The following is a 21,914-nucleotide window of genomic DNA, read 5'->3' as shown; positions in this document are numbered from 1 at the left end:
CTGAAAAATCACTTTGTTCCCACACTGTGCTAATCTGAAGAGTGAGAATTTTCTGATAGTTTTTTAACATTGTGGGATCTCTGACATTCAGACAAAACTTGTATCTCCTCCTCCTCATCTGATAAGGAGCATGGGAAGTGTGTTTTTGACAACTTCATTCTCCACACTTCGCTGATTATTTTATCAAGCTGCTCCTGTTCCTCTTGCTTAGTGACCTGAGCTATGACTTCGCTCTAGAAACTGTAGACTTATGCAGACTATATAAGAAATGTGCCTAGTAATCCTTTTTTTTCCCCCCTTTGTAAGAAAAAGGAGAGCTAAAGCAAGGAAATTAAATGTCAGACTGTTGGCTTGAAGGGAAATAGCAAATACTTTGGTAGAAGTGCTGAAATCTACGGTGCTTTGATAAGGTTGTGCAACTCAGAACAGTAAAGCACGATGAGCTTGCAGTATCTCTGCTAAACTGAGGAGTTTCTGTGACCTTAGATATTGTATCCTGTGTATTTAAATATATATTTTTGGTTGGACACTTTCCTTTTTACTCTTTCTCCAAGTGCAAATTTGTCAAAACTTTTGGGGAGAATTAGAACAAATAATTTCTCTCAAGAACTTTCTTTTTCTGTGATTAAAGTAAGATTGAGGTACTGACCTGTGGCCCATCTAGTCCAGTATCCATTGTCTGACAGTGGCCTCTGCTGGATTCTTCAGAGAAAATTGAAGCACCTACCTAATACATTGCATTCCGCTATCCTAGACTTTTTCCTTTTTTTCCCCCCTTCTCTTCGCTTCCCCTTGAGTGTTTCTCCACATGCTGCTATTTCTAAACATGAGCTGCTACCTTCTCTCTCAAACTCTTCAGCTCTTCTAAAGCGAATACACCATCGATAAATAATTTAGATGCAGCTCTCTGCTTGCTGTTGGTTAGATTTGGGGTGTGTTTTTTCTCCTTGTTGTTTGGGGTGGTTTTTGTTTGCTTAAAAAAACAATCTGAAGTTCCCTTAGCTTGCTTAGCATACATTGCGTGTGATATCTTACTATATGATTATTAAATAGGGGGAGGAACCTGATGAAGATGATGCATATCAAGTCTTGTCAACACTGAAGAGAATCACTGCTTTTCACAAGTAGGCTTCTGCAAACATCTGTCAGGGTTTGTGGTGTTGGGGGGCGGTGGTTGTGTTTGGTGTTAATTTTACCAACTTTTAATACAACTTGGAGGGATTTTTTTTTATTTTTTTTTAGTGTGAATGATGAAGAGTTATGCAGAGCATGATGTATTTTGAATATATGAAGATTTTGTATATATAAAATGAAATCTTCTGGTTTTATTATTTGCTTTCATGTAATTTTTTTGTGGTGTTGGGAGTGTGTTTTGTTGAGGTTTAGTGGGGTTTTTGTATGTAGCCTTTTTTGGGGGTGTTTAGGTTTTTAATATTTTAGACCTGTTAAGCTTTTAGTAGTTGTTAACATCAAACTGCAGAAATGGTGTTAGTTAAATTACATCTTTGCTTCATTTCTTATGTTCCCAGTGCTCATGATCTATCAAGATGGGACTTGTTTGGCTGCAACTATAAGTTATTGAAAACTGGCATTGAAAATGGAGACATGCCAGAACAGGTCTGTAGTTAAATGTGTTCTATAGGTACAACAGTAAATAGCTTTTGTTGTTGTCTTTTATTGGCCTCTGTCATCTAATACCTTTTCTCTTTTGATTTCAGATTGTTATTCATGCACTGCAGTGCACTCATTATGTAATCCTTTGGCAGCTAGCAAAAGTCACTGAAAGCAGTTCCACAAAGGTATGCCTTGTTCCAGTTGTACTAGTAAACAAACATTTGTATGTACCTGCAGTGTCATCAAGTGGGAACTGTAATGGAATTAATTAAGACTAAGATTTTTTTTGTTTAATACTGATGCCTGCTTTAATCTGCTTTTCTAGTAAGTTCTTCAGAATTCATAATTTTAGTAGTGGAATGCTTGACTGTTAAACCCAGTGTTTCTCTAAATTATTATAGTTTTATTATTTAAATATCATTACTATTCTTATTTTGACAGAATTTTAAAGTAGTAGTAAATTGTAGTAAATAAATGCATTACCTATTAGTTTGGCACAGGAACAGTACTAAGGAGGGGTAGAATGCCAACTGAAAAACACTGTATAGTCAGTCTTACTGTTTGCAAGAGGTGAGCTTGAATTCCTTTGCAAACTCTAAAGTATCAATGGCAAGTCAGTGAGAGAAAAGAATTTGCACACTGCTGTAACATTCTTACTGCTCAGTATGTTGCAGTGGCACTTAGCTCTTCATCAGTCTTTTAAATGTGTTGTTAAAGACAGGAAAAGATTAAGTTCAGTTTCAGACTTTCTCGGGGAATAAGAGGGCCTGTTCTGTGTCTATGTATAGCTGCCTTGAAGGGCAAAGCTCTGGCAAATGTCATCTTTCTTAATTTCACTTCTTGAAAAATCTTGGAGGAAGGATTAAGGTTTCTTGTACTGGAAGGCATTGCTTGAAGAGGGCGATGAGGTGGTTTGCTGCGTGAACAGGCTAATGAAAGACGGGTTTTGAAAGGCTAGGCAGTTCAGAATGGAGTTTAAGTGTTGAAGCATTTTGATTTCTTTAACTAAAAAAACAAACCTTATTTTTTTTTTGAAACCTACAGTACTGTGAGAAGAGTGTATTTTGTGCTCTTTCACTGGAAACTTATGCTGGGATTGCACTTTGTTATTGGAGTTACTGATAATACATCCTTTATGTCAGAGATGAAATAAGTACATTCTTCAGGTTTCTTCAATGCTTGTATTGCCATACTTAAGAAGAAGTAGTTGTAGACATCTGTCATAATTTATTAGGGAGAAAACAAAGAGAACTAATGGCATTAATAATTCATAATATACAATTTACAATTTGTAATTAATAATCCATTATTATGCTAAACTAACTTCCATGTGGGGATGTATAAATTCTTTCTTTTAGGGTATGCTAGCATGAGCTTCTGGTAGGTACAGGAATGGAGATGCATGCTTTGTAACTTGTACTAATGTTTTTTATAGCAGAGAGCACCTTTGTGAGATCATAGTGTTTCTTTCTAGTTTTAGCTATCATATTGAGATTTCATTAGCCCAGTGAATAATTGTGGCCTTACTGATTCAATGCTGGCTGGCTAAGCTAGTTTACCCATCTGGTTCAATGGCTTTTAGCATTTCCAAACCCTAAAATATCTGATATAGATACATAAACTATTGAGAACCACTTAAGTGAGTGAAGGATCTGGAAAGCATCTGGAGGCTTTGTTAGCTTTTTCTTTAAAGGGTAGTCATCAATCTGAGTCTGTTGTAACAGTGATTAAACCTTTATCACAAGCCTGCTGGCAGAAGCAGAGCTAAATACTGGAAAGCTAGGTTATAGATGAAGATGTGGTCCTTTATTGAGACTGTTGTCCACTCCTGTATAATAAAATGGGGTAAATTAAAGCTTTCATAGTTGTGGTTCAGATGTTAAGCCTGTTTTATTGTATTTAACGGCTTGATTGCTGCCAAATAGACTAGGTAAGTGAAAAAGTTCCATTGGCTTCCGTTCAGTGTCATTGGAACATAACAGCGAAGACGTTGAAATGCACGAACAGAAGTGACAGAAATGTACTGTGCCTAAAGTTTTGTGTGGTTTTTTTTTGTTTGTTTGGGTTTTTTTGCTGTGGCAACTGCTGCCTGTGTGCTGGATTTGAACAGGTTGACTAAGTATGGGAAACAGCTTCATTATATAGGCTGCTAAAATAAGAGACTAAATAGTTCAATTTTTATTAAAATTTAAATGTTTAATTCTTCATGAAGGAAAGAATAATTCTATGTGTAATTCTCTTAACATCAGTATAAGTAATCTGAATGGTAAATGTTGAGAGAAACGATTTTATGTTAGTGAATGTGTTCTAAAATCACAGTCAAGAAACAGCCGTTGAGATTCCTATTGAGGTTAAATAATGTGTTGTAGCAGTGTGTTACCTGCTTCCTTGAGGGAAGAGACTTGTTTTGATTTAGATAGTGAGGATAGTTTTTAAACTTCTCAGGGGTATTTATTTTGTCTGCGCTGATGCTGGTTACACAAGTGGTCTTCCCCTCTTCTACATGGGCTAAAATCTTCATGTGGCTGAGTAACACCAACTATGCCACACACATGGATGGAATTTGTACCAATTGGATACTTTTATTTTCTCAGTAATCTACTTCTCTGGAAGTTGTTGCAGCACTTAGAAAGCTACAGATTTTCTTCCTTTTTTTTTTTTTTTCCAATGGAAGAGGGGTAAAACCCCCCAACTCCCATCTGACCTTTTACTTTATCCCCAGGCAGTGAGTTACAAAACAAAATCAATAATGCCATGTAGCCTTGTTACTGTAGTTACGAACAGCTACCTAAAATCTATCCTCTAGGTTGAAACTATGGGTATTTTAAAGAGGAAATGCTTTGTGCTCTGGGATCTTGTTTGGGTTCGGGGAGGGGTGGTGGTGTTGGTGGTTGGTTGTTTTTTTTGGGGGGTGGGGGGGTGGGTGTAGGTGTTACTGTTGTTTAATAACTCATTTTACCGTTTTCATCCCAACTTTCATCTCTTTTTTTGCGGTACATGGGATGACAAAATTAAGGAAATTGCTGTCTGCTGTTTGTAATAGTGATTTTAAAATAATGCAGTGACCTTGAATATTGCAACTGTGTGTCTGTGGTGCATAGTCCTGTGAAAATGTCACTATAAAACTGTACAAGCAAACCTGTTACATGAAATCCTTCTCTTTAAAGGAGGATCTTCTGCGTCTGAAGAAGCAGATGAGAGTGTTCTGTCAAATCTGTCAACACTACCTGACTAATGTAAACACTGCTGTTAAGGAACAGGTTAGTGATGTGTTCATTCTTGTAGTCTTCTAATATACTTCTAAAGCAGTTGAAAAGTTCCTCTTGCTAATATTTTTAGGGCTTCTGTAGGAATGTGATGCTTCTTGGATGCTGAGGCTGAATGCCCTTCAAGTGTGAATGCATAGCGTGCTTGCATGGTTGTCTTCCTTTAGCTAATTTAGGTAGGATTTGGAAACCAATTTAAACTTTATTCTGTTAATTTTAGGCAGCATAAGCTTCTATTCAAAGACAGATTTGTATATTTGTTTAAGCAATGACTGGGCAGGCTCTCTATAGAATCCTTCTATTTTGTAAGTTAGGTGGGAGAGTTCCATATCAAAGCTCTTGCTTACCAAGTGGTCGTGACACACACCTCTGGAGAGGCTCATTGTGGATTCATAGAAATGGAACTGGAAAAGCTAGGGACATCTGCTTAAAAGACACAGGTTATTTTTTTAGTTCTGTCTTGGAATGCTTTTACGTTCATCTCGGATTTTTACTATGATGCATATGTGCTCGTCCACTCAAGAGCCATGAAAACAACTTTTTTCCTCTTTCTATAAACCTGTGAGGACATACTGGGGCAACTTCTCGGTCTGCTCCCCTTCACCATGATGCTGCATGCAGAATATATTCCTCGAGTCTTTGGAGTCCCAGGAGGTTGGGGATCAATGAATCAGGAGAAAAATAATGGGTGCTTAACATGAGTGTGTGTTCATACATTCACATACAGTGTGCACTGCAGTCTGCATTTCTTTTTTCATGCTCACCCTTGGCTACACTCACACACTGGTCAGTTGTTAACAGGATTGTTTAGAGATCTTTGGAGACCACTCCAGCAGGTGCTTGGAAGCCTTAACAGTGATGTAGTGCTCAGAAGAGATGTGAGCAGTTTTCACATTACCAGTTTTATAGTCAGTGCCTCCTACAACTGTACTCTCTGGGGGAGAGTTTTACCTGGAACTAAGTTTTTGCATATTTCTGACATAAAATATGTAGGTATTTAGTCCTCGCAAGCAGTGCCTGACATTTCAGGCAGCTTTTGTCCCAAGTTGTGGCTTTTTGGTTAAAAAAAAAAAGGAAGCATGAAAGTTTTGGGTGTTTTTATCTTTCTTCTGTTCCGAAAAGAATTGAGACATCACCTTGGGAAATACTTGTTCTGAGGGCAGTAGGGTCAAAGGAAGAGGTTAAACTGTAGGGGCTGAGTCTCTTCCAGTTTGTGGTCAAGTAGTTCTCTACCGATGATGCTCAAAGGAGCCTCAGATTCCAGTGAAGAGCACAGGTTACTGATAGAAGGATTAATTTTAAGTAAATGCCTTTAACAAGTCCAAAATGAGAAAACAAACCAGCCTCTGTGGGGGAAGGACCAAACTATCTTCTGGGCATACTTTTAATTGATCATAAAGCCAGGAGATTTTGCTGCTGAAGGTAATAGTAACCTGTTTGAGCTTGAAGTTGAAAATCTGGTGCAGAGTTGCACAGCTGCAGGTTTTGAAGCTCTTGGTAGAACAAGCATATATTCCTGGAACTGAATAGACGTGTTCTGTCAGAGAGCTATTGAGTGTGAAGATCGCAAGGTGCAGGGTGTGAAATGCAAATAACAGAAATCACTAAACCTGGGAGTAGGTCTCTAAAAAACTGTAACTCTTGGACTCAGGTGAATGCTCTAGAAACTACAGCTGCCTCAGTCACAGAGGCTACCAGAGCCATGGTTCTGCTTTCCTTCCCTAATCTCCTGTGATGGCACAAGGGTCTTCAGAGGAGCGTATGTAATTCTGTGACCAGGAAATTAGTAATATTTGCTTTGAGGAGTTAGAGAACAGATCTGTTCCTTAAAATGGAAGTACTTAAGAGATTAGAGTCTAGGGGATGAGGTGCAGCACTGCTCAGTGTGTTGCCTTGATCTGTTCATTTGAAGAGTGCCAGTCTAGGTCCTGATACATTCTGGGGGTGTGGAGTATAGTCAGGTCAGAGGCACGAGTTAGCCAGCAAAATGAAGGGGTGTTTGCTTTTTTGGAGGCAAGACATACATTAGGGTTTAAAGGGATTGAATGACCTCAGCTGTTGGATGTTTCACAAATGTGGTTGAAACAACTAAATAAAAAAAAGAAAGGAAAAAGGACACTATACTATGGTGGTGTTCACAGAGTTCTGCAGTGACTTAATATATCCATCAGGCAGAAATTGGGAGTTTAAGGCTCCTCATGTTTTAATCTCACAATGTTTTAATACTTAGTTGGCTTCATTTGTGCAATATTTTTATTTGGAGACCCAGTCTTTGCACAACAGCCTCCTGTAAGGAGCTGTCCATATTTTGGCTTCCAGGGGTCCTGCATAGTTGCTTTGGACTTAAGTGGCCTGTATGTGTATATGGGCTCTATGTTACGTGGAAATATAAAATCCGGTATTCCCAAGTATTTACTAAGGTTTCTTTTTAATAGGCTTTCACAATTCTGTGTGACGTGTTGATGATCTTCAGTCATCAGATCATGACAGGAGGACGTGACATGTTGGAGCCACTTGTTTACACTCCTGATTCTTCATTGCAATCTGAACTACTCAGTTTTATTTTAGATCATGTCTTCATTGATCAGGATGATGATAATAATAGTGCAGGTTTGTACAGAACTTGCGTTTCCTGTATATTATTTGCCTTCTAACTAAAATATTTGTTTGCCTTTGCTTTTATTTCTTGTGGGTTTGGTTGGGTTTTTTTTTTCCCCTTTCTTTTTTTCGCCTCTGGCATTGAGAGGTGTTCATGGGCACAGAAGTAGGTTTGTCTTTTAAATGTCAGCATCCAATTAAAGCATTTTATGTTTTGGCGCCATACAGGATAATTGTGGTAAAGGTTTGGTTCAGTAGGCACAAATATATATGTCTCCACATCAGGACAATAAAGTGCACTGCTGTCAGAATTGAGACTTCATTTTTCAGAATCCTGACGATTAGCCCACATCAGTTAATGTATCAGTGCTTAAATATGAAGTATTGAAACATGACAGCTTGTATGTTCTGCACTCTTTCTAGATGGACAGCAGGATGATGAAGCTAGCAAAATTGAAGCATTGCACAAAAGAAGAAATCTACTTGCAGCTTTTTGTAAACTCATTGTATATACTGTGGTGGAAATGAATACAGCTGCAGACATTTTCAAGCAATATATGAAGGTAAATCTGAAGCTTAGTAGTGATGCTTCATAAACCTGCTAGAATACAGTAGCTGTGGCTTTCATATTATTTTGTATTTTTTTACCTTGCAAAGTAACTGGTTCAGAATGTGAAGAATTCAAACCTCTGGAGTTGGTAGTTCATAGACCTTTTAAAATGCTTTTTCCATAAGAAGGGGAAAAAATGACTTGATAGTAGTTTCACAGTTCCAGTGTGTTACTGGGGAGGGAGGAAGGAAACCTGGTGATTATTTTTACATTGTTTTAATAGATATATTTTCTTATCCAGATCAGTGGTATATTTTTAGTTCAGTTACTAGTGTAGCAGGCCTTTCGAGAATCTTCTCGCAAAGATCAGCTCCATTATCTTTACTGTAAGGGTGGTGAGGCACTGGAATGGGTTGCCCAAGGAAGCTGTGAATACTCCATCCCTGGCAGTTGGCTTGGGCAGAGCCTTGGGTGGCATGGTTTAGTGTGAGGTGTCCCTGCCCATAGCATGCGGGTTGGAACTGGATGATCTTAAGGTCTTTTTCAGCCCTAACTATTCTATGATTCTGTGTCTAGCCTCATCCAGTAATTTCAGCTTAAACTTTGTAGAAGAGATAAAATTGTTTTGAGTAGCCTCCCCCCAGTTTTTACATCTGTTTTTATCTTATTTGAATATGAAACCCTGTGCTTGGCTCCTGGGATTCACAGCTGCTCAGTTATATGAGTTCTCATTTTGTGAATATAATAAAGCTTTGCTCCTTGGTGATTACCTTAAAAATTAAAAATTTGGACAGCCTGCTTTTGTCTGAGTGCCCTACGTGTATTTTGAATCTCTAAAGAGATAACTGGGTCTTTCTTGAACTTGAAATACTTACAGAACTGAACAGGCAGCTTTCTTCATTGGAAAAATGGCTATGACACTGTTAGTGTTTCCTTTCAGCAAACAGAAAACTCCCCACCAGAGATAGAGGACTTACTAAAAAGATTAGATTCTAATCTTGTACCCTGAAGGGGTGAACACATGTTATTAACAAATGTGTCATGACCTTGAAGATAAATAGGTCATTCTGCCTCTAAAGTAATGCTGACAAGAAGAGTGTGAACTGGATATTATACTACTTATTTGAGGGTGTTTTTAAATATTTTGGAGGTGGTTTAGGATATTCTGATGATATAATCATGAACATGTTAGGTTTTTTTCCTTTTGCAAGTCTTCAGGTTTGTTTTTTTTTAAGATTTTTCTGAAGAATGCAGTAGTTGTAATGTTTTCAACTAAAATTGGAAGTTAACCTTTTTCTTTTTTTTTCTAGTATTACAATGACTATGGTGATATTATTAAAGAAACAATGAGTAAAACAAGACAGATAGATAAAATCCAGTGTGCTAAAACACTTATTCTTAGCTTGCAGCAGGTAAGAATCATTTACGATATTTTTTTTGCATGTAATTCCTTCCTGTAGATAACGCCCTGTAGTTTAATAGCTAGTGTGAGGTATTAATGATGAAATGCTTATGGACAGTAGGGATGAGTAGGTCTAAACTGGAACACATTTTCTGCAGCTGTTGAAAAACTGCCAGAAGTCTTCCTATACTTAGAAAATACTGTGCTACACAAAGTGTATGCAGGAGCCACTTGAATAAGAAATGGATGTAACTCCATGATACCTTCTTAACCCTGAACCGATAGGTGGTCACATATTCAGAAATGTGTTGTGAAAATAGTAGTTCATTTACTCATGGACAAGAGAAAACACTTCCTGCCTCTGTGGTGGGGTTTGGTTTTTACTTGTAGTTGTTTTCTTTTTGTTTGATTGTTCCCCCATTTACCCTCCCATTGTTGACTTCTGTTTTTCTTGAAGGGTGGTGGTTGGTTTTTTTTTGTTTCTTTTGGTTTGATTTTAAACTATTCTGAGAATTAATGAGAAGTTTTAGTAATTCAGTATTTCTTAATGTTTGGTAGGGGCTTCACCCATCTTTGAAATTAAAACTTGATTTAATGCTCTCTTCAGTAAAAGAGCTTGTTTGTGTGGAGACCTGATGAATTCAGTCGAGGTCAGAGTCGGATTCGTCTGCTCACATGAACCATCTGCATGAATCTTTACTTACAGGATCAGAACAATAAAGCCATATCTCTGCAAATCACTGTAATCCAACATAGATCTCTGCTGTTGTCGAAAGGAACACGTGTTGATAGGAAAAGCGTACCGCAGTTTGTCCTCTTTCCTCACACCTCATTTTTTGACTAGAGGTCATAGAGCCACATAGTGGACGTAGATCTACATACTGATCCTGGTTTAGAACTCACCAGAGAAAGTCCTTAAGCCCCATAACTGGTTTATCCGTATGGGTATTGCCAATATGAGGGAGGATGAGGCCTTTCCTTTTTTAGCAGTGTGACTTTGTAGCTGGTGGAAATGCAACATAGAATGGGCAATTAAATACTCCTGCAGTTTTTGCTGGCTTTTCACCAGAGTTTACAATTTTTTGTGATACTGGTTAAATATTACCCTCCTTAGTCTTTTCTGTCTCAAGAATAACCAGCCCCTTAGATTCTAAAGGACAGACAAAGTGAATGTTGTAAGCAAAATTACACATGAAACAGGGTGGCAGTTACACAGTTCTCATGTGGCAGTAAGAATGGTAACATGGGGGGACCCAAGTATTACAAAGCAAACATACAGAAGAAACCCTCAGGAATTGAAACATGTAACTGGCTTCAGGAAAACTGCTTAAAAAAGAAACTAATGAGAAGAAATACTAAAAGTGATAGTGGATAAAGGGGAATAATTAAGCTAATGTTCCTAGCTCTAGTCTGGTTTTGGTTTATTCTGTCTTACATAAGAGAGTGACCACCAAGTGTTTTAGAATTAGAAAATACTAGAAAAACTTACTGTTTAAGATCATTATAGTCAAATTCAGGGGAATAAGAAAAGGATTGATGAAGCTGAAAAGATGAAGTTGATTGTTCAGCTTTGCCAGCTTGTGATAAATAGTTGAAATTTGGGTTCTCAGTGGCAAAGGTTTTGGTGTCTTTGGTAGCTTCCTTGAAGGCATGTGTCCATTTTAGAATTTCTTCTATTATTCTTGTATTTTGAAAAGATAAACAGAATTAGCAAGTAGTAGTTGAAAAGCTGTTATATTTATAGTTTGATAGTGTGCAGAGGACAGTGTGCATTTCAAGGATTAACTCTGAAGTGTAGACTCTTGAAGAGTATTATCGACTTGGCTTTCCAAAGCCTTGACTTGGTTTTCCTAAACCTCCATGTTTGTCTTTTGGGGTGGTTGAATTATGAGAAAAATGCTGTAAACCACTTTTATACTGATACTTAACTTTGTGTTGATTGCTCCGAAGTTTGGCAGTCTTTTAATAAATGAAAATCTCCTTTTTCCTTTCATACAGCTTTTCAATGAAATGATTCAAGAAAATGGTTATAATTTTGACAGATCATCACCAACGTTCAGTGGCATAAAGGAACTTGCTCGACGTTTTGCTTTAACGTTTGGGTTGGATCAGTTGAAAACAAGAGAAGCTATTGCTATGTTACACAAGTAATTGTGTGCTTTGTATTACTTCCTTTTTCATAAATGCCTCTTGACTAAAGTACCTTTTTAGTCTTTCAAAATCATTTTGCTAATGCAAAACGCATCAACACTAGAGATGTAACCCATTGATAAATTATGAGATGACTGCAGTTTTGTGCCTGAATTAAGCCCAAATAATAAGTAATATTGGTGTTCTTCAGCACCACTGTATAAGCCTTTAAATGACAGCAGTGTTGATGCTATCACGAAAAAGTATTTTTAATCTCTTACCCATAACAGTAAGAACTGATTACCGACTCCATTATTAGTGGTGGGTTGTGTTGGACTTAGGCAGAAAACTTGAAGTGCAAGGTAGAAACGTCGTGACAGAAAGAGTGTGTGCGGATTCAAATAATGAATAGTGTTTACTTTTTTGTCTGCCACAGTATGGAAACCTCAAATCATTGCTTTCTTGACAGAGAAGAAAGGTGTTCAGTTTTGATAGCTTCCAGTGCTTAGAACTTCCTCTTCAGTTTGTGCTTGATGTGACTTCATTTATAATTTTTTCTTAGGGATGGCATAGAATTTGCTTTTAAGGAGCCTAATCCACAAGGTGAGAGCCACCCACCATTAAATTTGGCATTTCTTGATATTCTGAGTGAGTTCTCCTCCAAACTTCTCAGACAAGACAAAAGAACAGTGTAAGTATTATTATTCTTAGTATTTGTAATGATAATCATAAGAGCTGCATCCGAATAAACATGTGTTTGTGTGTACTGCATTTACCTAAAGTGGAATCTGGCACATGATAATTTTACATTAATGCAGTCAAGTATAATCGCAAAGGATAAATTGTATTTATTCTTGTTATTCTCATTTTATGGTGGATGAACAGAAATCATGTTCTGGATTTTCCGTTGCCAGGTGTTTTTGTTAGCTAGATGAGGAGCTTCGGATGTTAAGTGCAGTAGTTGCATGTCTTGACATGTTAACATCTTGTTACAGATATTTTGCATTGTTGTAATTATTTTTTTCCATTTAAAGGTACGTTTACTTGGAGAAGTTTATGACCTTTCAGATGTCTCTACGAAGAGAAGATGTGTGGCTTCCTCTCATGTCCTACAGAAATTCTTTATTAGCTGGTGGGGATGATGATACTATGTCAGTGATTAGTGGAATTAGTAGTCGAGGTTCTACAGTAAGAAATAAGAAGACAAAGCCAGCAACAGGGAAACGGAAAGTACCTGAAGGTAGGACTTTCCTCATCTTAAAATGTACTAGAGTAGATACCCATATGAACTACACGTGTCAATACTTGTTAGCTTGAGTGAATTTGTATGCTTTAATGTATTTTTTTAAAGCAGGGTAACTTCTATGCATTTATGTGTCTTGGTGAGAAAACTATTCATTTGAAGAGCCTGAATAATGTAACACTGATTTACAAAAGAAAATAAAGGCACTGTGCTGCATTAAGTTATAGAATACAAAAGTATTTTAAATACCCTAACCAGGGGTTGTAAATCCAGGCCTTTCAGGGCACGTGGAAGACTTTCTGGCAAAAAGTAGTCATGCTTAAACTTGCAGCTTTAGGTTAGTTTGGAAAACTTCACTGATGTTCTGTGTTGCCTTCCAGCTGAAGAAAGCAGCAGTAGCGACAGTATGTGGCTGAACAGGGAGCAGACGATGCACACACCAGTGATGATGCAGACACCTCAGCTTACTTCCACTATAATGAGGGAGCCCAAGAGATTGCGACCTGAAGAAAGTTATATGGGTGTCTATCCTATGCAGCCCGAACACCACCAAGCTCCACTTGATTACAAGTACGTAAATGAGTAGGTCTGCTTTGTGTTAGTGTTCATACACAAAACCAGTTCATGTTTAAAATAGAATAATGGTCTTTTTAAGCACGCAAGTAACGTGGATGTTGGCTCAAAGGCAACAGGAAGAAGCCGCGCGACAACAGCAGGAGCGGGCAGCGATGAACTACGTCAAGCTGAGAACTAACTTGCAACACGCTATGTGAGTAAGAGTGGAATGGTCTTTCAGTGTTTTGGGAAGGGGAGGGTTTATTAAGTGCAGTGTTATTTGTGTATCTTTCAAAAGGGATACATTTTACAGTTTTCTTTGTCTTAAAACTTGTGAAAGTGCATGATAATTTAGCAGTATAGATCCATTTGATTTCTTGCTTATTTTTGAACTGAACTTCCAGAAAAATTAAATAGTAGTGAGATAAGGGACCTGGTAATTGAACTGAATGCTGTGTATGGCAGGAATATATAATCAATATACATGACACATCTTTATGTATAACTGCAGAATCATTTTTAGAATAGAACATTAAAAATGAGCCTTATAAAAGTGTTCAGTGTGTGGAGCAGAAGTTTCTGCTTAGTTCAATTATACTGTTCCTTTCTCCTTTGAATTCTAAGATGCAAGTTTAGAGTTCTGCTGACGATGCTTTTTACTTCTGAAAACAATTCCTCCTTTGAAAGGAACTGCTGTCTTCAGCATTTCTGTGACTGATGCAGATTTTGTCTGGCCTAAACTGACACCAGTGTTGAGAGGAATCCTTTACCAGTTTTTGTAGGGCTTCCCAAAGCAAACACACAAACCATGTGAAGTTCTCCATATTGTGAACATAGATAAAGACATTCTAGTGTTTCTTAAATGAATGTCCTTCAGAGGTCGTATATTCTTACTGTAGTGTCATTCACTCCATTATGATTCATCCCGCATGCATTTTAATATACACACTAGTGAAGTTATGTTCAAGAGTTAGTTTAACTGAAGAGGGGAAGACTAGTTTTAGAAGTTCTCAGCTTCAGTAAAACTGTGTGGTTCTAGAGAAAAAAAGTATAAGTTATAAACTAAAACTACAGACATACATATATTGAGGAGCTTTACATCTTTCCCCTACTTGTTTTAAATTCTTTAATACCAGTGCTTCATGTAACGTAGTTTATGTTCAGTGTAATCCAGAACGACTCCTTACTTTAAAGTTTTGGTGTTGCATGTAGAAGTTATGAGGCGAGAGACTGAAAGGCTGTGTGGGAATGTCTGAAAATGGATTTATGAATCCACTTTATTGCAAAGACATTCTTCCTTGCCTTGTCTTAAGGCAGGAACAGTTTTTCATTAGGTGGCAGATCTTAGATTCTTTCTCACTTGAGGAAAAGTGCTTACATGTAAATCTTAACTCAGGTGTCGTTTTGATCTGCTTATCCATTCCTGCAGCCTCTTAAAATACCCATGTAGGGATCTACCACAAAGTTCCATAAGTTGATCTTTGTTAGTTGTTCTCTCTCGCTCTCTTAGAATCTTTTAGTTGGTTAAATACCAGCCTTAGTAGTAGTTATGCTTTTATTTAATTAGTTTCTTTTATATCTAATGAGATTGTCACTTGTTGGCAGTTCCTTACTGAACGTTAGCTTTTTAAATACTTAGATAAAACTTAACTTGATCTAGTCCTAAACAGTATGCTTTATCATTTTATTTCAGTCGACGTGGCACAAGTCTAATGGAAGATGATGAAGAGCCAATTGTGGAAGATGTGATGATGTCATCAGAAGGGCGGATTGAAGATCTCAATGAAGGCATGGATTTTGACACCATGGACATAGACCTAGTAAGAAAACTACTCGTCTTTTTAAGGGATTTTGGATTTGTATTTCTGCTTTTAAAGAGGGCATTTGAATCAAATTTTTTGTTGTGGTGAAACAAATCATTCTCACTGATCTGTGCATTCGTAGGTGGCTGTGCCACTATCTGTATACAAGTGCCATCTGTCCAAACTGCCATACAAAAAGCAAGAACACTTGCTGTAATAGTAATGTGAGAGGTGAACATTTATCTCCTGTAAATTCTTATCCCCTGGGAGTTCAGCTTCATTTATTACAGTTTAAAAACTTCATTGTTTTTCCTGAAATTAGAGTTAATATGCTTGTTTCCTTGCTTTTTAAAGCCACCATCAAAGAACAGGAGAGAAAGAACGGAACTAAAACCAGATTTCTTTGACCCCGCTTCAATCATGGATGAATCGGTAGGTTAACTTACATAGAGGAAAATAATGTAAAATCAGCCATAGAGTTACAATACTTACTCACTTCAAGTGTTAAATGGAAAGAATGCAATCTTTAGGTTTTCTTCATTAGCTTATTTTGGCAGACTGGTACAGTCAGTGAAATACTTTATGCTGTAATTCAGCTTCATAAATTCTAAGATAGTCAATGTTCTTTGCAAGTTTGTAGGATTTTTTTGTTCTTAATACTTTCTATGTAGCTATGTAAAAATCAAAAGCCTTTGAATCTGAGAAGAAAACACATCTGGGATGGAAAAAAATCCTTGCAGAAGTTGGTAGCAAAGACCTTAAAAAATAAAACTTGTGCATACACTTATATTAAAGGCACGTTTCCTGTTGTGATGAGCTTAGCTGAGTGACTGATGTCATTACCAATTGTCAGCATTGGGTGGTTTTGCAGTGGTTTAATATATATATATATATTTTTTTTTTAAATTGGCATATTTACTTTTGTGCATAAGTAAGATAATGGAGAAAATAGAGATAATACAGATATCTGTTTATAGAGATGAGAGGTATTTTTTCTTTCCATATAAAGTTTTAGGTCCAAAACATCCGAAGTCTGTAGTTTCTGCTTGCAGTTGCCCTTTTTTCCGACTTGATAAATCTGCAGTCTCTATTCTCTTTTAAAAAATCTGCATGAGGGATTCCTTCTGTCTTGAACCACTTGTAATGTATGCAGCCATTTTTGACCTTGTGTAGCTGGTACAAAATTACACTGGAAATAACAAGCTACAGCAAGCCAGCAGAGGACAGTGCAACAAGGCTTCCTGGGAATCTTGGACAGCTTGGTGGAATTTGGAAGACAGTTATGTATTTTTTTACAGCATTGTTGCAGTGTGAACCTGTTCTTGTTATGGGAGAAAGAAGTCTTAAATGCCGTTTTAAATGCAAATCCATACATTTTGTACCAGTAGGCCTTTGCGCTAGTAGTAATGAATCAGATTAGGTTGTGCATCTGGCTGTTGTGTGTTCTGTTTCTTAAGTAACACCAAGGAAGTTCATCACCTGTTTTCTGACATTCTGTTTTAAAATAGTTCTTCCCTTCCCCTTCTTGCTTTTTAATTGATCTGTGAAATACCAGTCATTTTCTAATCTGACTATACCAAAAATTTGGTCTTCCACATGTGCATTTCATTGATTTGAGAAACCTTTCAGCTTTTGGGTTTCTAAAGCTAATTCAGAATAGTTCTAATCAGTTTGCTGTTGGCTAGGTTTCTTTCCTGTTAATTTCTCATTCACCACCACCCTTCCTGAGCCTGGATTTGCCAGGCAGTCCTCAGCTGCAGTGTGTGAGCATCACCACATGATGGCAGCCGGCTACAGTCGCATTGCTTTGCAGGCTCTTGAGCCAGAGCTGAGGGCCCAGCGGTGGCCTGGTCCCATGTGCCCTCTGCAAGGAGGGAGCAGTGCTGCACTGCAGTGAGATGCTATGGTCCAGGGGTCATCATCTAGTAAACCTCCCTCCCAGGTAGGATGCAGGCAGGGGGGGTGATCCTGGAAGCAGGACTGCAGAAAACAGCTGCATCACAGGACACAGCTGCTCTTTAGCGTAAACACCACCAAAATGAGTTTAACTACCTAAATGGGGAAAGCTCTGCTAATAGTTTGGGAGACACCATGAATCCATATTAAATCAGAACTAAATTTATCAGTGTTTAAAATAAAAACAACCCAATTTCATAAATGCAAACAGTCTTCTCAGAATAAAGTTAATTTGCTTTATTCAGATAATTAATTTCAGAGGTCCATAATTCTTGGATTTGTTGCACTTGTTTTTAATAGGCCTAGACATAATAAAGTTGTTTAATTTATTCAGATGCACGTGGTTTATGGTCAGAATTTCAGTCCCTGTTTTCATTTTTTTTGACGTGCTGTTATTGCTGGCACCAGAGGCAGTTGTGTCTTAGTCTGCTGTATTATATGGTGCATCTAAAGTGAATTTAATACAAAGAACAGTAAAAATCGGCTTATAAACAGATAAATGTGAACAGCAGGGTTAAGGTTTGGAGAAATAAAGTCTCTCATGGCTCTTCCTGATGTTATAAAGTCCTATAAAAGCTAGGACAGTCACAATATCTATATCTTGTGGGGCTTCCATTGGCATAGAAAACTGTATGGCTTGCTTCTGTGTGGGAAGCGGGAACTGATTCTTTGTTTCAGGAAAGGTTTTTCTTCACTTAATCACAGTCTCCTGAAGGACACTGTTTTTATTTTACCTGATTATTGTTTTTTTTCTAGTGTGTTCCTGACAGAGTTAATATATTTAATAGGAAATATTAAGCTTATGTCCTGGCTGATTGTTGCAGGCTGACATGTTGTTTTTATGAACACAGATGCAGCAGTAGCCAGCACATAAGACTGTTTTGTCCCAGACATAGTTGTTCGAAACTACGTGCTTTAAGTTAAGACCTATAGAATGCCGTTGTGAAAAAAGTCCCAAGATAGGCAAACAAACTAAAAATTACTTTGCAGTTACTACCCAAAATGATTAAAGCACAGTCTTTATCACATTCCTACTCGATCAAGCTAATTTCAAGTGGGGAAAAATATTTTCTAAAGAACAAGGTGCCCTTTTCATATTACTACATAAATCAGAAGTGTGGTGAATCTGGTTTGGAAGAAAAATAAACTTACAATGCCTTAACGTATCTTGAAGTGTCTTAATCTTAAATCATATACTAATTGCTTTGTTTCTGTTAAATGTGTAGTAGACTACAAATTGACACCATTTCTAACTTTTTTTTTAGGTTCTTGGGGTGTCAATGTTTTAATACCAGAGCAGCAAATAAATCAGTGGTGAAGTCATTTTCTAAGTGGAAGAGGAAGTTTTTCAATACAAAATTGTGGTAGATACAGTGAAATTCTGAACAGATTTTTCTCTAAGGAGAATGACATGCTTTCAAGATCAAGTGCATTGAAGGGGCAGTTTTGTTTGCCTGAAAAAAATAAAGAGAAATGTAAAGGACAAGTAAACAAATTGAGGATAAGCTACACTTTTTTGTTGGGAAAAAAATTCAATATTTTATTTATGTGCTATCAGTTTTATTTCTGGCTCATAAGAAGTATTCCCTCTGAGTTTGAATCTAACAGTCTGAGAGGTGTTTGGTACAGACTTGAGCCCTTCTCTATACATTTGCTGGCTATACTAAATAATCATGAGCTCTGCTGGATTGCTGTTTACATCCATGAACTGAAATACTAGATGGATTGGTTTTCTCACAGTGATAGAACCAGAAGAGTTGTCAGTATTTGAAATTAAATGCAAACTTCAGCCACGGAAGGTTTGTATTAATTAATCATGGAAAAAAAATACATAAAGCAGAATCTTAATGGCTTTTTAATCTAAACCATATTTTTATTCCAAAAGCTTCTTGCTAGCCTTCTAAGAAAGGTCCATAAACTATGAACTACCCAAAAGTAACAGATCTCAGCCATGCTTGCCCATTACCAACCCTGAAAGTTTGCTTGTCCTTTAAGAAAAATGTAATGTTGTGAAATTCCTTCCAGTAGTGCCACTGTATTTTGTCTCCAAATAAAAAGAAGCTTATTGTAGTATGTTTGCAGAAAAATTCTAAACAAAAATTATACAGCTTATTAGAGTGTGGGAATAGGGATCTAAATTTTAAATAAAATTATATATATATATAAATTGGTGCTGATTTTATAATTGCGCAGTTTGTTTAGTTTTTTCTTACTTTTAAATTCCAACTTAAAATTATGAGGTTTCAGAAATATATTGAAAGTTTAACAATGTTTAAAAATAGAAGAGCATGAGAATTCATGCTTTAAAAATGATTTTTAAATTTGTATTTTATATTGTTTTATCTATCTGTCTTTGCAAGCAGTCTTCAGGTTAAAGATACTTCTAACAGGTTACAGTACATTTCCTCTGTATGTAAATTAGATTGGATAATAGAAATTCATAAACAACCCATAATATTCTTTGAAAGCTAAGCTTTAAACTTCATTTTGTGTCCATTCACAAATAAATTAAATTTGGTCTAAAACAGAAAGTGGATCTATGCCATTTTGACATCGACTCATTTTGCAAGGCTTAGGCAGCTAGACATCATTTTAAAGGAAATATTAACTTATATTACATATGTATATTTTTTGTCAGTTGTCTCTCGGTTCTTGAGGTATATTATTTTAATCATTCCATGCCTTAATATGCTTGCAATACAAGACTCTCCCCAAATGGGTGAACACAAAAGGCTTCCTGTTTTTAGACTCAGAAATTAAACATTCGGCTGTGGTAGCCAAAAACCATAGATTATCTAAAGGATCATGATAAAATATAATTATTTTACTAAGTCATGGGGTAACAACAAACTCAAAACTAGATCTGCCTAACTCATTTTACATAAATAAATACTCTCATGTCTAAAAGTACTGCCTATATTGTTTTTCACACCACTGCATTTAATAGAACTGCTGAAAGGACTGTATATATGATTTTAAACTTAAGTTGATTTTTCTTACTCTTGAAGGAGTGTTTCTTTGTGAAAGCAGTTCTTACAGCTTTGTTTTCAACCAGCTAAAAAATGTTTTATATATTTACCTTAACCTGTTGTCCTCCACATTCTATTGTCCTAATTGTACTGTTTTCTGATTTGTATTTATGTCTTGAGACAGTAACTTTTTGAATAAAAATAAACCTACAGTATGTTGTATGTTTGATCTTTTTAAATCGGGGTTAGGGGAGGACAGTGAAGAAAGGGGTATGAGTAATGCAAATGTTATGTTTATAGAAATCAAAATCTTTTTCCATGTCTTTTAAGTGTTTGTCTCAGAGTTGGGATAATGTATGAAAAACTGCACTGTTTTATATTTGTAATAAATTGTACAAGTTTTTAAAATGTGAATAAAGCACTAATTGGGTAATAATTTAAAGTAGAAAAGTTAATGCAATCATGATTGTTTTAAATATGCTTTGATTTGAGATAAGCTTGTTAAAAGAATTAGTGTAAATACAGAGTGAGCTTTTCAAGAGGTTAGTATCTGCAAATAAAATTTTTAAAGTTTGTATAGAACTTTTACATGCCAAGAAATTGATGCTTAATTATTTTTGTGTTCTGTTTTTTAAAGGTGTATCAATAGCCTTCCTGTTGGTTTCTTTTTAACTTCTATCTGACATGATATGATTCAGAATGCTTTTGATTCAGACATTGGAGATACTGTATATAGTCCAGTGGAAATGCCACTAAAAGTGTTTGCTTTACCATACACCTGATTAATAGTCTAAGCTTAATTGGCAAGACAGCGAGGAAATGAGGGGGCAACCATAAGCATCTCTTGTGCTCCCTCTTCCCTTTCCTCAACTACTGAGCAGCTCTGGCTGCATGTGGAAAACTTCCTGTTACAAGGCTTTTTAAAGGAGTCATTTTAAAATCTTAGAGATAATACTTCTAATCCTTGCTAATGTAACTTTGGCTGATATTTTATTATTATTATTAATTACAAATGTTAAATCCTGTCTCTAAATCCTGCTGTAAGTTCAATAGTATCTTGTGGAGAATGGTTTTAGTAGGTTCTAAGTTTATAATGAGAAATACCTTTACTATACAATGTAAAGTCTGTCCTAGTTACACCGTTTTGGTACAAAAGCCTGTAAACGAAAGAAGTTTGGGTTTTGAAGAGATGTGATAAAAATGCAGAAACCAACAAAATGATTCAGAGAAAGTGTGTCCTCTAGTTTACCAAAGAGGCCACAGAGAAGATACTGACACAGAGTGAAATCCAAAGGAATAGTCTTCACATATTCTGTAAAAAAAGTATTTCTTGATATTAAACAACCAAAGACAATATGTAAGAAGTTAGTGATTACTGTTGTTTGTTTCCTTGTTTTTCCTTTGGATGGTGTGGTGCATGTCAGAGCCAGTAAATCCCCATCTTCTCTAACTAAATAATTGCTGCTTTGGAAGTTACTCATCTCTGTTTTCCAGATAGTTTACACACCCACTTGTTTTGGCATGGGATTTCAGGGTACCAGTACTGTTAGCTTTAACTTCCTACCCGTAAAAAGTCTGCTGAGCATTTTGAGATGCTTTAATTCACATTAGTGCTTTGCTGCTTTTCAACCTATGGCTACCTTTTTTTTTGGGGGGGGGGGGCAAGTTTAATAGCCTTATGAACATCACGGTCTTGTTAATTATATGAAGCATTTGTCAAAATTGTAAGTTTTTGCTTCAGAATTCTTGTGGTAAAACACAAATTGGCTCTTTAAAAATACCCTTATTTGTACTCATCTGCTTAAATTTTCTTAATTTAGGATACTGAA

General features: G+C 36.6%; 1 protein-coding gene across 7 annotated transcripts in view; it reads left to right on the top strand.

Annotated features, from left to right (window-relative positions):
• Nucleotides 1–20,300, top strand: part of STAG2 (STAG2 cohesin complex component) — a 77,720-nt gene extending 57,420 nt beyond the window's left edge. For 2 of the 7 annotated variants that reach the window (XM_062607442.1, XM_062607446.1), the window contains 15 exons: nt 1,054–1,124; nt 1,530–1,617; nt 1,719–1,799; nt 4,782–4,874; nt 7,316–7,490; nt 7,902–8,041; nt 9,339–9,440; nt 11,429–11,577; nt 12,123–12,251; nt 12,595–12,800; nt 13,184–13,373; nt 13,459–13,572; nt 15,052–15,178; nt 15,515–15,592; nt 16,314–18,282. In XM_062607442.1, coding sequence (XP_062463426.1) covers nt 1,054–1,124; nt 1,530–1,617; nt 1,719–1,799; nt 4,782–4,874; nt 7,316–7,490; nt 7,902–8,041; nt 9,339–9,440; nt 11,429–11,577; nt 12,123–12,251; nt 12,595–12,800; nt 13,184–13,373; nt 13,459–13,572; nt 15,052–15,178; nt 15,515–15,592; nt 16,314–16,580 — 2,010 coding nt within the window. In that variant the 3' untranslated portion in view covers nt 16,581–18,282. The other 5 variants (XM_062607447.1, XM_062607443.1, XM_062607445.1 and 2 more) reach the window with 5 other exon arrangements.
• Nucleotides 20,301–21,914: the final 1,614 nt, after the last annotated feature.

Source organism: Pezoporus occidentalis, unplaced genomic scaffold (assembly GCF_034315485.1).
Source record: "Pezoporus occidentalis ecotype Australia unplaced genomic scaffold, CSIRO_AGI_Poc_V1 ctg123, whole genome shotgun sequence".
NCBI classification, from domain to species: Eukaryota; Metazoa; Chordata; class Aves; order Psittaciformes; family Psittacidae; genus Pezoporus; species Pezoporus occidentalis.
This window is presented reverse-complemented; position numbering and strand designations above follow the sequence as displayed.